The sequence below is a fragment of the Montipora foliosa genome, chromosome 7, assembly GCF_036669935.1.
Source record: "Montipora foliosa isolate CH-2021 chromosome 7, ASM3666993v2, whole genome shotgun sequence".
Lineage (NCBI taxonomy): Eukaryota > Metazoa > Cnidaria > Anthozoa > Scleractinia > Acroporidae > Montipora > Montipora foliosa.
Window position 1 is genome coordinate 15,831,557 of NC_090875.1, and position 11,847 is coordinate 15,843,403.

An 11,847-nucleotide genomic window follows, 5' to 3' on the forward strand; every position below is an offset into this window, starting at 1 on the left:
CGATTTCAGTACTTATTACTCTTCAAATTATATATGATATTACTCTTGAATGCAGACCGTTCTTAATAACAATCGTTTAAAACCGTATGCTTTGTATTTAAGCACGACTTTCCACACCTAAAGTCTGCACACGTTGTTTTCTTCACAAGGATTAAGTATAATGATTTTCCACAGTGGATGGTGGTTATACGCCTTGGTCAGACTGGAGTTCCTGTTCCAATTTGTGTGGCAATGGAATCCAAGTTCGTCGCAGAGAATGTTCCAATCCATCCCCTGCAAACAATGGTCACAACTGTTCAGGGGAATCAATCCAGGCACGAGATTGTGTTGGAACTTCTTGCCCTGGTAGGTTTCCCAGAAAATCTTCATATGCCCATTCATTCTTTCATCCATCAAAAAAGCAAGCATCTCCGGGATGTAAATCTTTTCAGTTTTGCTGTGTGGTATTTTAGGCGGTAAAACAAAAAAAAACATCCTGAGAAATCGAAACGCTTTTCCGCTAAGTAATGGGCGAACGGTCGGCTGCTGTAAGGAAACTAAAGGATATAACCAACTCATTTACGTCATTATCGTCATCATCATCTTCATCTTCACCAACATTATTCGCTCATTGCAAGAGTCTATTACCCAAGAGTAAGAATCTGGTATCAGGTTTGTCCCCTTTAGCGTCAGAAAATAGTTTATTTTTAAAACCAAGTTTTGCGGGGAAATAAACAATAAACCAAACCGGCTTTCCAGGGGTGAAGATTCTTTTTGTATTGTATTTGTATTATAACTTAGCCTTCACATTTAAATGATATGGAAATACCTGAAATAAACCGTTTTATTTCCAAAGGGTTTGAATTGATTATTGAGTTGGCCCATTGTTTATTTTTCAGCGAAATTAAAACCTGGTTTAGCCCCGTGCAAACGGACGCAACTTTGTTACAACATTGCAACTCCTTACAATGTTGGCCAACAACTCCTTACAATGTTGGCCAACAACTCCTTACAATGTTGGTCAACAACTCCTCACAATGTTGGTCAACAACTCCTTACAATGTTGACCAGCAACTCCTTACAATGTTGGCCAATAACTCCTTACAATGTTGGCCAACAACTCCTTACAATGTTGGCCAACAACTCCTTACAATGTTGACCAGCAACTCCTTACAATGTTGGCCAATAACTCCTTACAATGTTGGCCAACAACTCCTTACAATGTTGACCAGCAACTCCTTACAATGTTGGCCAATAAATCCCAATGTTGGGAGTTGTTGCTTCCGTTTGCCGGGGCCTTAAAAATATACACTTTCCTGACGCCGATGGGGACTAAGTCAATTCAGGTAATTCTTACTCTTGCGTGATGGACCCTTGCTCATTGTAGCCTTCATGGCAACGAAAACTCTGACCGCACGTAGCCTCTTCAACATGTCAAAAAAGTCTTCTTGTCATCCACGGCAAATGTCCCTTGTCCATTCCTATATGTTTTTGAATGCGAAAATCAAAAGTTCATGCTTTGACGCCCAAACAGATCCTTATTTTGTAAAAAAAAATAGTTGTACTCATATGATGGCCTTAAGGTCCTATGGCTAAACTTTATTTTCTTTTTATTTAACAGTTGATGGTGGCTTATCTAATTGGTCAAAATGGACCCCCTGCAGCCGAACATGTGGAACTGGCATCCAATTGCGATTTCGAAGATGCACAAAACCTCCCCCAAAGTTCGGTGGGAAATTATGTGAGGGAAACTCGTCACAAGGTCGGACGTGCCAACTGATGCGGCATTGTCAAGGTATAAAGATGCCAGTACTATTAATTAATTCCTACTGAAGAACAGGTTCATCCTTCACGTGTTTTTCTCGAATTACTACTATTTTGTTTGTATGCACGCGCAATGAGGGGATATTTGACAAACAAGCAGTCAAGTAATTAGATGCGCGCGGACTTCAGTAAATCAGTGTTACGAAGTGTCCCCTTCACCTTTTCCCCAACTTCAACATCACTCGTGTCTCGGAATACAGACAATTAACGTCGCAAAGTGTCCCCCAAAGGCTAATCCTCAATTAAGGATAAACTGCTACATTTACCCTGACGTAAAAATAAGGCTAAGCTTTAGCCTAGGCTTATATTTGCAAGTAGGCAGGAAATGCTTAGATTTAAAGGTCAAAATTGGGCTTGCATTTAATTACTTGCATTTCCGGACACAAGTGTGGCTTGGACACTTGAAGGTCTACGGCCTGAAATCATCGCTTGATAACATTTGTTCTTCCCTCTTTTCTTTTGCCAAACCATTGGAGATATGTTCGTGGCCTTTGTTGTGTCAGAAAAAATGATAAAGAAAGAAAAGTAATAATGTTAGCGGGCGGCCGTAATTACCAAAGGCAAGAGTGGTGGAAAGATTGTTAATTAACATCAGCTCACTTTATGTTATAGACGCGTGGCGACACTTTTCTGAATTTCTAGTTCGTCTCCATTCAATTGTTTTTACTAGGACGAATTCAGTTGCAGTATTTTCCGGGTTTTGAAATCTACAATTAAAAAGTCCTAAAATGATTAAAATTTGTAAATTAAATTATTTTGTATTCTATTTCATGTTTGCAATAATGTTTTTTAACATAGAGGATATTACATGGCCATGTGGAGATACCTAATCGCGAACAAGTGAAATATTTTTCAACACGAGAAAACAAATTTCATATAGAAGCAGCCACGTAATATTCTATTTATTATATAAACACCAATGAAATACTAAATCATTTCACAAAAGGTATGGAAAGGTGCTATTTTCATATGTAACCATAGCAACAGTGATCTTTTCACATGTGAAGATATCATGTTTTCGCACAAAAGCTCACTTGGTATTTTATTGGTGTTTATATAATAAAGGAAACTATTAAAGTGTCCCTGTGACTAAAAAAGAGATTCACTAAGTGACCCAAGTTTTTCTTGAAAGAGCTGGATCGAGGAGAAAATGATGTCAAAAGCTCGCTAGTTTGAGAATGCAGAATTAATATGCAGCACAAGAGTTTTGGGCTTTCGGACTTTTAAACTCGTGCTTTGCATGTATAATAAGCTGCATTCACACGCTGAAATTTACAGCTAGTGAGCCTTTGATGTTTACCACTTTTCCCTTGATCCAACCCTTTGAGGTCCAATTGGTCAGTTTTGAATGTGAGTGCTGGCAGATCGTGAAATCAAAAACTTATGCTCACAGTAAATGGCCTTTGGATAAAAATCTAAACTCAAAATTTTTTCAGTCAGGTGTTAAGCAAGCACTTTCAAAAACTGAAGAAAAAAAGGAAGCGACCTTTTTTATCACAGGGGCACTTTAAATCGTATCATGCAAATTACTGGGAATTCATATCTTCTGTGTTTATGAAATCAGACTATCTAAAGTCCTTTCATTTTTGTGGCCAGTTGAATTCAACTTTCCCAGATCCAGGGAATATTCTAATGATCTTTTCTTTAAATGTTAATTGGGTCAGAAATTTGGAAATAATGGTATCCCTGCTGAATGGGTCAAAAATTCTGAACCCTTTTCCTTCCCTGTTGAATGGGGTCAGAAATTCTGAACCCTTTTCCTTCTCTGTTGAATGGGGTCAGAAATTCTGAACCCTTTTCCTTCTCTGTTGAAGGGGGTCAGAAATTCTGAACCCTTTTCCTTCCCTGTTGAAGGGGGTCAGAAATTCTGAACCCTGTTCCTTCTGTTGAATGGGGTCAGAAATTCTGAACCCTTTTCCTTCTCTGTTGAATGGGGTCAGAAATTCTGAACCCTTTTCCTTCTCTGTTGAATGGGGTCAGAAATTCTGAACCCTTTTCCTTCTCTGTTGAAGGGGGTCAGAAATTCTGAACCCTTTTCCTTCCCTGTTGAAGGGGGTCAGAAATTCTGAACCCTGTTCCTTCTGTTGAATGGGGTCAGAAATTCTGAACCCTTTTCCTTCCCTGTTGAATGGGGTCAGAAATTCTGAACCCTTTTCCATCTCTGTTGAAGGGGGTCAGAAATTCTGAACCCTTTTCCTTCTCTGTTGAAGGGGGTCAGAAATTCTGAACCCTTTTCCTTCTCTGTTGAAGGGGGTCAGAAATTCTGAACCCTTTTCCTTCTGTTGAATGGGGTCAGAAATTCTGAACCCTTTTCCTCCCCTGTTGAATGGGGTCAGAAATTCTGAACCCTTTTCCTTCCCTGTTGAATGGGGTCAGAAATTCTGAACCCTTTTCCTTCTCTGTTGAATGGGGTCAGAAATTCTGAACCCTTTTCCTCCCCTGTTGAATGGGGTCAGAAATTCTGAACCCTTTTCCTTCTCTGTTGAATGGGGTCAGAAATTCTGAACCCTTTTCCTTCTCTGTTGAATGGGGTCAGAAATTGTTAACTCTTTTCCTTCTCTGTTGAATAGGGTCAGAAATTCTGAACCCTTTTACTTCTCTTTTGAATAGGGTCAGAAATTCTGAACCCTTTTCCTTCCCTGTTGAAGGGGGTCAGAAATTCTGAACCCTTTTCCTTCTCTGTTGAATGGGGTCAGGCTGATGGTGTAAGATCATATATTTTGTCGAACTAATTTTGCAGTTCAGAGTGAATTATGGAATGCCGTCTTGAATTTGTGTAACGAATCTTCATCTCCGAGCAAACAGTGCAAATAAGCGGCGGTTAAAGGCAGTAATTTTGTAATTCCGCTTAGATTTCAGTTTTCCCTAGTAGCTAATTTGGCATCCTTTTCCGAACTACAGTAAGAGATTACTCCGTTCAACAAACAGTTTCTGACAAGATATGCTAGTTTACTCGTAAAGATATGGGATTTTCAGAGTTAACCTCATGGCTTTCTCCGAAAACCGCTAAATCGTAATGCCACAATTTAGTTTGGAACGCGTTATCACAGCTTAAAGTACACCAGTCCTAAACTCAAATAATTTTCGGTTACAATATTAATCTCCCCACCAAAAGCAAATGTGTTTTTTTATCTGCCGGGCAAGACACGCAAATGTATCAAGATTAGTAGTAATTTGGACCCACGACCGTGATGTCTATTCTCGATTTAACGTCACAAACTGTTTTGCATTCCTGTTTTCAAAGTAGCCGTTTGTGACGTAGTCGGGGATTGACCTTCTGAGCGCTAGCTTTCACGTGTAGTGTCACGTGACTTTTGATGTAAACAAACCTCGAAAGTTCGGACATTCGAGAAGATCGGACATACAACACACAGTGAGATGGTGTGGCGAGCGGATATGAAATGTTAGATTCGTTTTGCGTTTGACTTCGAAATGATGCAACAGAGACACTGGTCACTTCGATGGTTAGCATTTGGTGTAGGACACGATAGTTTTACACTCGTATTTCGACAGGATTGGTCAGCGCGGGTGAGTCTGGTTGTTCCATCTTCGATCGCTGGGCCGACGGAAACGAAATGCATTCCTCGCCTTATGTTATTTACGAATTTACCATTGTGTATCAAAATTGTCATAAATATTTTCACTTTAAGGTCGGTAATAAAACCGAATAAAAGTGACTTATTAGCTGCATCAGAGACAGTAGTCATTTCCACCGTTTATTGCGAGTTGCAGAATTCTCTCGACTAAAAGGCGTGCTTCCCTTACACGTAAAAACGATTCCCGATTCCCAAAATCATAGGTAAGAAACTTGAATGGTGATCTGATCAAGGTTTTTTGCATTTTTTGCCGAAGTTATAGCAATCGAGAGGCGGAAAACGAAACACGCGGATAATGGCATGACTCATCTCAGTGACTCGTTTGTGTGTTCAAAGGACAGTCAATACACTACTAGTTGTATAGTAGTCTACACTTTGTTGTTGAGCTATTTAACAATTATTCCTCGAGCACGAATGGGCTCTGAGTCAATAGCCCATGAGGCCGAAGGCCGAATGGGATATTGACTCAGAGGCCATGAGGGCGAGAGGAATAATTGTTTTAGTAAAATCCAACTAGTTGGTCAAAAAAATATCGAGACAAAACATCTCTCGCTAGTTAAACCTAAACTTTTATTGTTGTTTTGGTTTTCAAAGCCGGCGCTTTTCGCTACTAGTGGGCTATAACAAATAGCCTACTAGTAGCTCAACCAATCAGAACGCAGCATTGATAATAGACCACTAGTTGGATTTTACTAAAATTATATATCGTGCATACCATTGACCATGGGATCAATGCAGCGTTGGGCCAATGCAAACTGAAAATGCTTCTTCATTGAAGTTGAGGAAAACTAATAATAATAATAATAATAATAATAATAATAATAATAATAACAATAATAATAATAATAATAATAATAATAATACTAATAACAATACGCCTAGTCCCGAAAGCGGTTACAACACAAATCAATACAGATACAGTAAATTGTAAGCATAAAGTATAATAAATAGTTTATTGTTTCATGTTCTCTTTCCTTCTCCTCTTATCCCTTTGTCTCTCGTATGCATTCACATGCTGACTCTGGAACTGTAGCAAACAGGACTGCTTGCTGTTGTTAGATGGACTGATTCAGCGTTTTTAACTTAAGGCTCAATGACAGAGGAGGCTCGATTTACACACACTCAAATCACATTTATTCGGTTTTATTACTGACCTCGAAGTGCACAAATATATAACAATTTAAAGACATGAAGGTATTCGTAATAACCAAATCTAAGGAATACATTTCGTTTCCGTCCGCCTAGGGATCGAAGATGTTCAAAACCTGACTCACCCCCGTAAATCCTGTCGAAGACGGAAGTAAGAGTGTAAAACTACTGCGTCCCACATCAAATGCTAATCATCGAAGTGACTTGTGTCTTTGTTGCATCATTTCCATGTCCAACGCAAAAAGAAACTAACATTTCACACCTACTCGCCACGCCATCTCACTATGTGTTATATGTCCGATCTTCTCGAATGTCCGAACTTTCGAGGTTTATTTACATCAAAAGTCACGTGACACTACTCGTGAACAGAAGGTCAATAGACCCATGCCTCTCACATCACGAGGTCGTTGGTTCAAATTACTGTTTGTTCTGTCGCGTTTACGTGGCTTACACGGTACAGAAAAGAAACTAAATTCTGCGTAAAAACGGTGACATATGTTCCCTTTGGATGGGGAGATGTATATTAGGAACGAAAAATATTTAAGTTTAGGTGCGCTTTCAGTCCACTTTACTCAGTGAGTGATACATTTTTTAGAAGGTGGGCATACCGTAATAATGACTCTTTCCTGGCTAACTGAAAGCTTTTCCTCTTGATTGTCGAGACAGTCATTAGGAGATAGTGATAGACAACGAGGGGAACATACTTTCAACCACAGAAAATATAGTTTCTAAGCAAGGCGTATTGGTCTCTCTCTTTTTTGCGTTCGCTGGGCTGAAGAGCACGGGAAAAAAAGACCTATATCATGAGTCGAAACTCACTTTGATCCAACCGCCGTCACAACCTTGGACGGCACTCTTCAAACCGCAAACCCCATGATATACTTACGCCCGCTCTGTACCCCTGTTGTTAAGTGAGCCCCGTGACACATGTCAATATGAAATATCACGTGAGGATTCGGTCGCTAAACAACCGCCGCGCATGCTCAACACAGTGAGCCTCGACCCAAGGCAGAGGTCTCTTTTCCGTAAAAGTCAACCCAGGCAACGGGAAAAAAGGAGCGCTGCTGGCAGGGAAGGCGTGTTCAGAAAAGGACTTTTTAAAGTGATCATTTATTTTCTTTATTTTCGTATTTTTAACTTTATTTTTGCAGTTCAACAGTCCTCAAATAGTGGCAAGAGAAATGACAAATACTGTAAGTAAAATATTATGTTTTCTCAAGAGCCTATTACACGAGAGTGAAAATCTGGTATTAGGTTTGTCCCCATCGATGTATAGTCCTGTTCCGGGACTCCCTCTTACCTCGCCCTGAAAATGGGCCTGGAACCCAGGCGGGAAAAGAGAGAGTCCTGTATTACTTGCAGGCGCATGCTCGGAATGACGCCATTTTTTCCCCCGAAACTGAGGAAAAAACCATATTTGGAAAAAGATTCCTTATTTGGGCATAGTGCTTTTACACTGGATACATGGGGATAATGTGAAAGTAAATTATAACGCCAAGTTTCTGGAGGCAATTGATTTCGCCTTCACTTTACCTTTGTGCTTAAGGCGGAACAACCGCAAGCTATTCGTGCAGTCGTTACCGGTAATGATGGTTTTGTTAAACCTGCAACAGGATTTGGGAAGTCTGTTTGCTACATGGTTGTTCCTTTAATATGTTTGCGATTTTCTTCGATCCGAGTCCGATGTTAGTAGGCCATTTCCGAGTTCATGTCTGCCTCCTCTTTAAAGCGAGTCTAAGTTTTTCTTATGATAATTAGTTTTCTTTCATATGTAAAGTAGAACCAATTACCATCACAAAAACTTTGCACTTAGACTCGCTTTGAAGAGGAGGCAGACATGGACTCGGAAATGGCCTATTGTAAGTCAGTCCTTCTTATCGTGAGTCCCAATCGTGGAAGATCAGATGGATGACATACGGAAGTATGGAATTTCGTGCCTGAAACCCAACTGAACACCTGCATGATGCTGGCGCAGAAAGCTATCAAATTTTGATTTAATTGCTCTCCCGAGACTCACTTGAAACTTACAAATATACTGTAGGTCGGGGATGTGAATCGCTCAACGAAGACTAATAAATCTCCTGCTGGAACTCTTGTTTATTGTTCATTACTTCTGTCGATCTAGTTATGTGATAATTGCACTGATCCAGTGTATATATATTTCAGTTGCCCAGTAATTATTGAAACTGTGATTGTTTCAGGAGTTTACGCCTACCAATTTTTTTTCAAAATCAGGCACAAATTTTCTGGATACCCAATATAAAATAGTCAGGTGAAAAATGTCGTAAATACTCTCAGTTTTATCAGGAATAATACACAAACACTGGTGACACACGGCGTATTTTTTTTTTAGTAATTAGAGAAGAGTAATTTACTCAGACTATTAATTTTTCCTTAGAATAATTCTTCAAAGCAAATTGTTGCATTAAATCTTTCTTTCCTCACAAGGACAGACTTAGGGCCGTGGCCAAATGGCTAAGGTCTTATGTAGAGCTGGCTGTTGAGACTGCAGTGATTTTTATATCGGAAAAGCTAAAAGACGATTGCATGACACAAAAACTGAGCATTATTCCTGATAAAGTTAGATAAAAAGTTAAAGGAAGTTGAATCACAACCTGGACTATTTGTTTCTTTACATACCAGTTTGTGTTGATAACGCAATTATGAAGCAATAATTTATACATATATATGCACAGTTAATTATCGATTATTCGGACGTTAATTGTCACGATTTTTTTTTTTCTGGTCAAAATTTGTTCGTGAATATTAATTAATAACGATGAAATAATGCTACTTAATAGCATGTGTCACCTTGCTTTTATCGTTGCTACTTAAAAGCACTTTCCTTCTGAAACTCATTGTTAGAGGTAAAGTACTGCAGATAAATAGAGGATATTACATGGCCGCGCGGGGATACGAAATTTATCTTCGAGTGCTGCAAGTATCTCTCACGAGTGAGCGAAGCGAACGAGTGAGAGATACTTTCAGCACGAGAAGATCAAATTCGTATCCCCAAGCGGCCATGTAATGTTCTGTTTATTATACAGATATTGATGAAATGTCTAGATTTAAAAAACAACTTGTTTTATGCAGTTTCGAAATGATGAAAAAGTGGTCACCAACCGCTAAAACACGCATGTTGTGTAACATGAAACAAGATACGAAAGTTATGAAAAACAAATCATGATAATGTCAAATTTTGCAATAAAAATGTTAATGTAGTAGAGAAGAATTAGAATGAAGGACAAAAGTATCTTATAATGAAGAGAAAGCTCGCTTTTTATTTGCTAATCGTCTTGGTTACCATGATAACACCTATATCCTCACATGTGAAAGATAAAAATGATATGTTCACTGCGTGCGGTGAAGATATGATTTTTTAGTAAAAGGAGAAATCCTGGTATTTCATCAATATATATATAATAATATGAAATTCTAACTCCGAGCTGTTTTGTCGCCTATTGAAATCCTATGCTATATTTACTAGTTCAGCCTTTGCATCGATTTATTGCGATCTTCTTTCGGTCGTTACATTTATTCGGCAATAATTTTCCAACATCACTGTGATCGGGGTTTTTTCTCCTCGTTAGGTCACGACGAGGGATAATGTAGATGTTCTCTTTCCTGACACTGCAAATCACACAGTAATTTTCATATACGATTTTTTGTCGGAGTTTCAAGGTTCCCTTTATTTACATATCCAGCCTGGCATCTAATGCAATATGATTGGTTCATTCCGAGCATGCGCCTGCAAATAATACAAGACTCTCTCTTTTCCCGCCTGGGTTCCAGGCCCATTTTCAGGGCGGTGTAAGAGGGAGTCCCGGAACAGGACTAATCGACACCAAAAAGGTGTTTATCTTTGGCCAAGTTTTGCGCGAAAATAAAAAGAAAATAGGCCCAGGCGACTAATTCAATGTTGTACCCAAATCAAATATCCCTCGGGGGTTAAGATTCTTGGTGTGTTTATTTTTATTTATTTTATTTTTGCAATTTAATGGCATCAAAGGTAATACATACTAATAAGAATAATATTAATAGCCATATGGATAATCCGTAAAGGAGTCCAGGACCCCATAAAAAAACAGATCACCAATGAATATATACTAATACGAAATACGAAAATACAGTAGCAAAGTCGAAATAAAATCAATAATTCAACAATGGATAACTAATTTAATGTATTGTCCAATACAAACGTCTTAACTCCCCGCTTAAAAATATTTGCACTTACTGCCCTACGAATATCGTAGGGCAGAAGAATCCAGGAGTCAACTATCCTGTGAAAAAGACTGTATTTGAGTGGATTTATTCTTGCATATTTCTTTTTAAGAGATAAATCATCATATTTCCTAAATGAATAATGATCAGCATCAGAATAAAAATCAACGAAAGAATCAATATTGATATTACTTATTCCATTGAGAGCTTTATATAAAAAAAGTTACATCAGCTAGAATTCTCCTATTTTGAAGTGACATCAAATTTAGCTTCTTTAAACGAGTCTCATAATTGTTCTTAGTCTTCAAAATGAACGTGGTTGCTCTTCTTTGTACTTTTTCAACTCTCCTTGGCTTGATTTTAAAATGAAGGAAGGAGGTAGCATGCAATAATTTTGAAGCGAAAAACATCGCAATTACCCTGGCAGTTCTTAGAAAAACTAAGATGTTTGAAAATACGAGAATTCTCTTATCCTGAAAAGCGTCCTGCTCACTTAAACGTGCGTAAAAATGCCTGTCGGTTTCACCAACGTATTTTATTTATTTTTTCAGTCATTCCAATGGTATTGCTAACAGTGGCTCTCATATTGTTCGTTGTCATCGCTGTTGGTGTTTTCTATTCAGGAAAAGTGATGTGGAAAAGGTAAATTAAAGTCCATATTAGGGCCGTTTATACGAGAGAAAATAAGCCGCGGCTTTCCCTGGCCGCTGCTTACATAAGACGCGAACACCCCCTATAAATGGTACAAAATCTACGTTCACGGCCTTCTCAAGCCGCGGCTTATCCTGGCCTGGGAGTTTATACTCGTATAAATAGTTCCTTTCGCGTATTATGTACGCCGCGGCCAGAGTAAGCCGCGGCTTATTTTCTCTCGTATAAACGGCCCTAATGTCCCACAGTACTAGCAAGCAACCGGTCACTGAAAAGGAAATGTATTAATTAAACTTATCATGTCCGCTCACTTTGTTTTACGTCAAATGACTAATATATGGATTTTCAAACCTTAAATGATGTATCTGAAATGAAGCGAGTCTTGATTTTGATTTGCTGGCGTTGCACTCGGAAAACGAGAAATAGA

At 38.7% G+C, this 11,847-nt stretch overlaps 1 protein-coding gene across 1 annotated transcript in view; it reads left to right on the forward strand.

Moving 5' to 3' along the window:
- The window catches only part of LOC138010848 (uncharacterized), a 68,608-nt gene that overhangs the window by 54,637 nt on the left and 2,124 nt on the right, over positions 1-11,847 (forward strand). The window contains exons 10-13 of the mRNA XM_068857876.1: positions 175-345; positions 1,601-1,774; positions 7,700-7,741; positions 11,321-11,411. Of these exons, the coding sequence (XP_068713977.1) occupies positions 175-345; positions 1,601-1,774; positions 7,700-7,741; positions 11,321-11,411 (478 nt within the window). The remainder of the gene's footprint in view (positions 1-174; positions 346-1,600; positions 1,775-7,699; positions 7,742-11,320; positions 11,412-11,847) is intronic.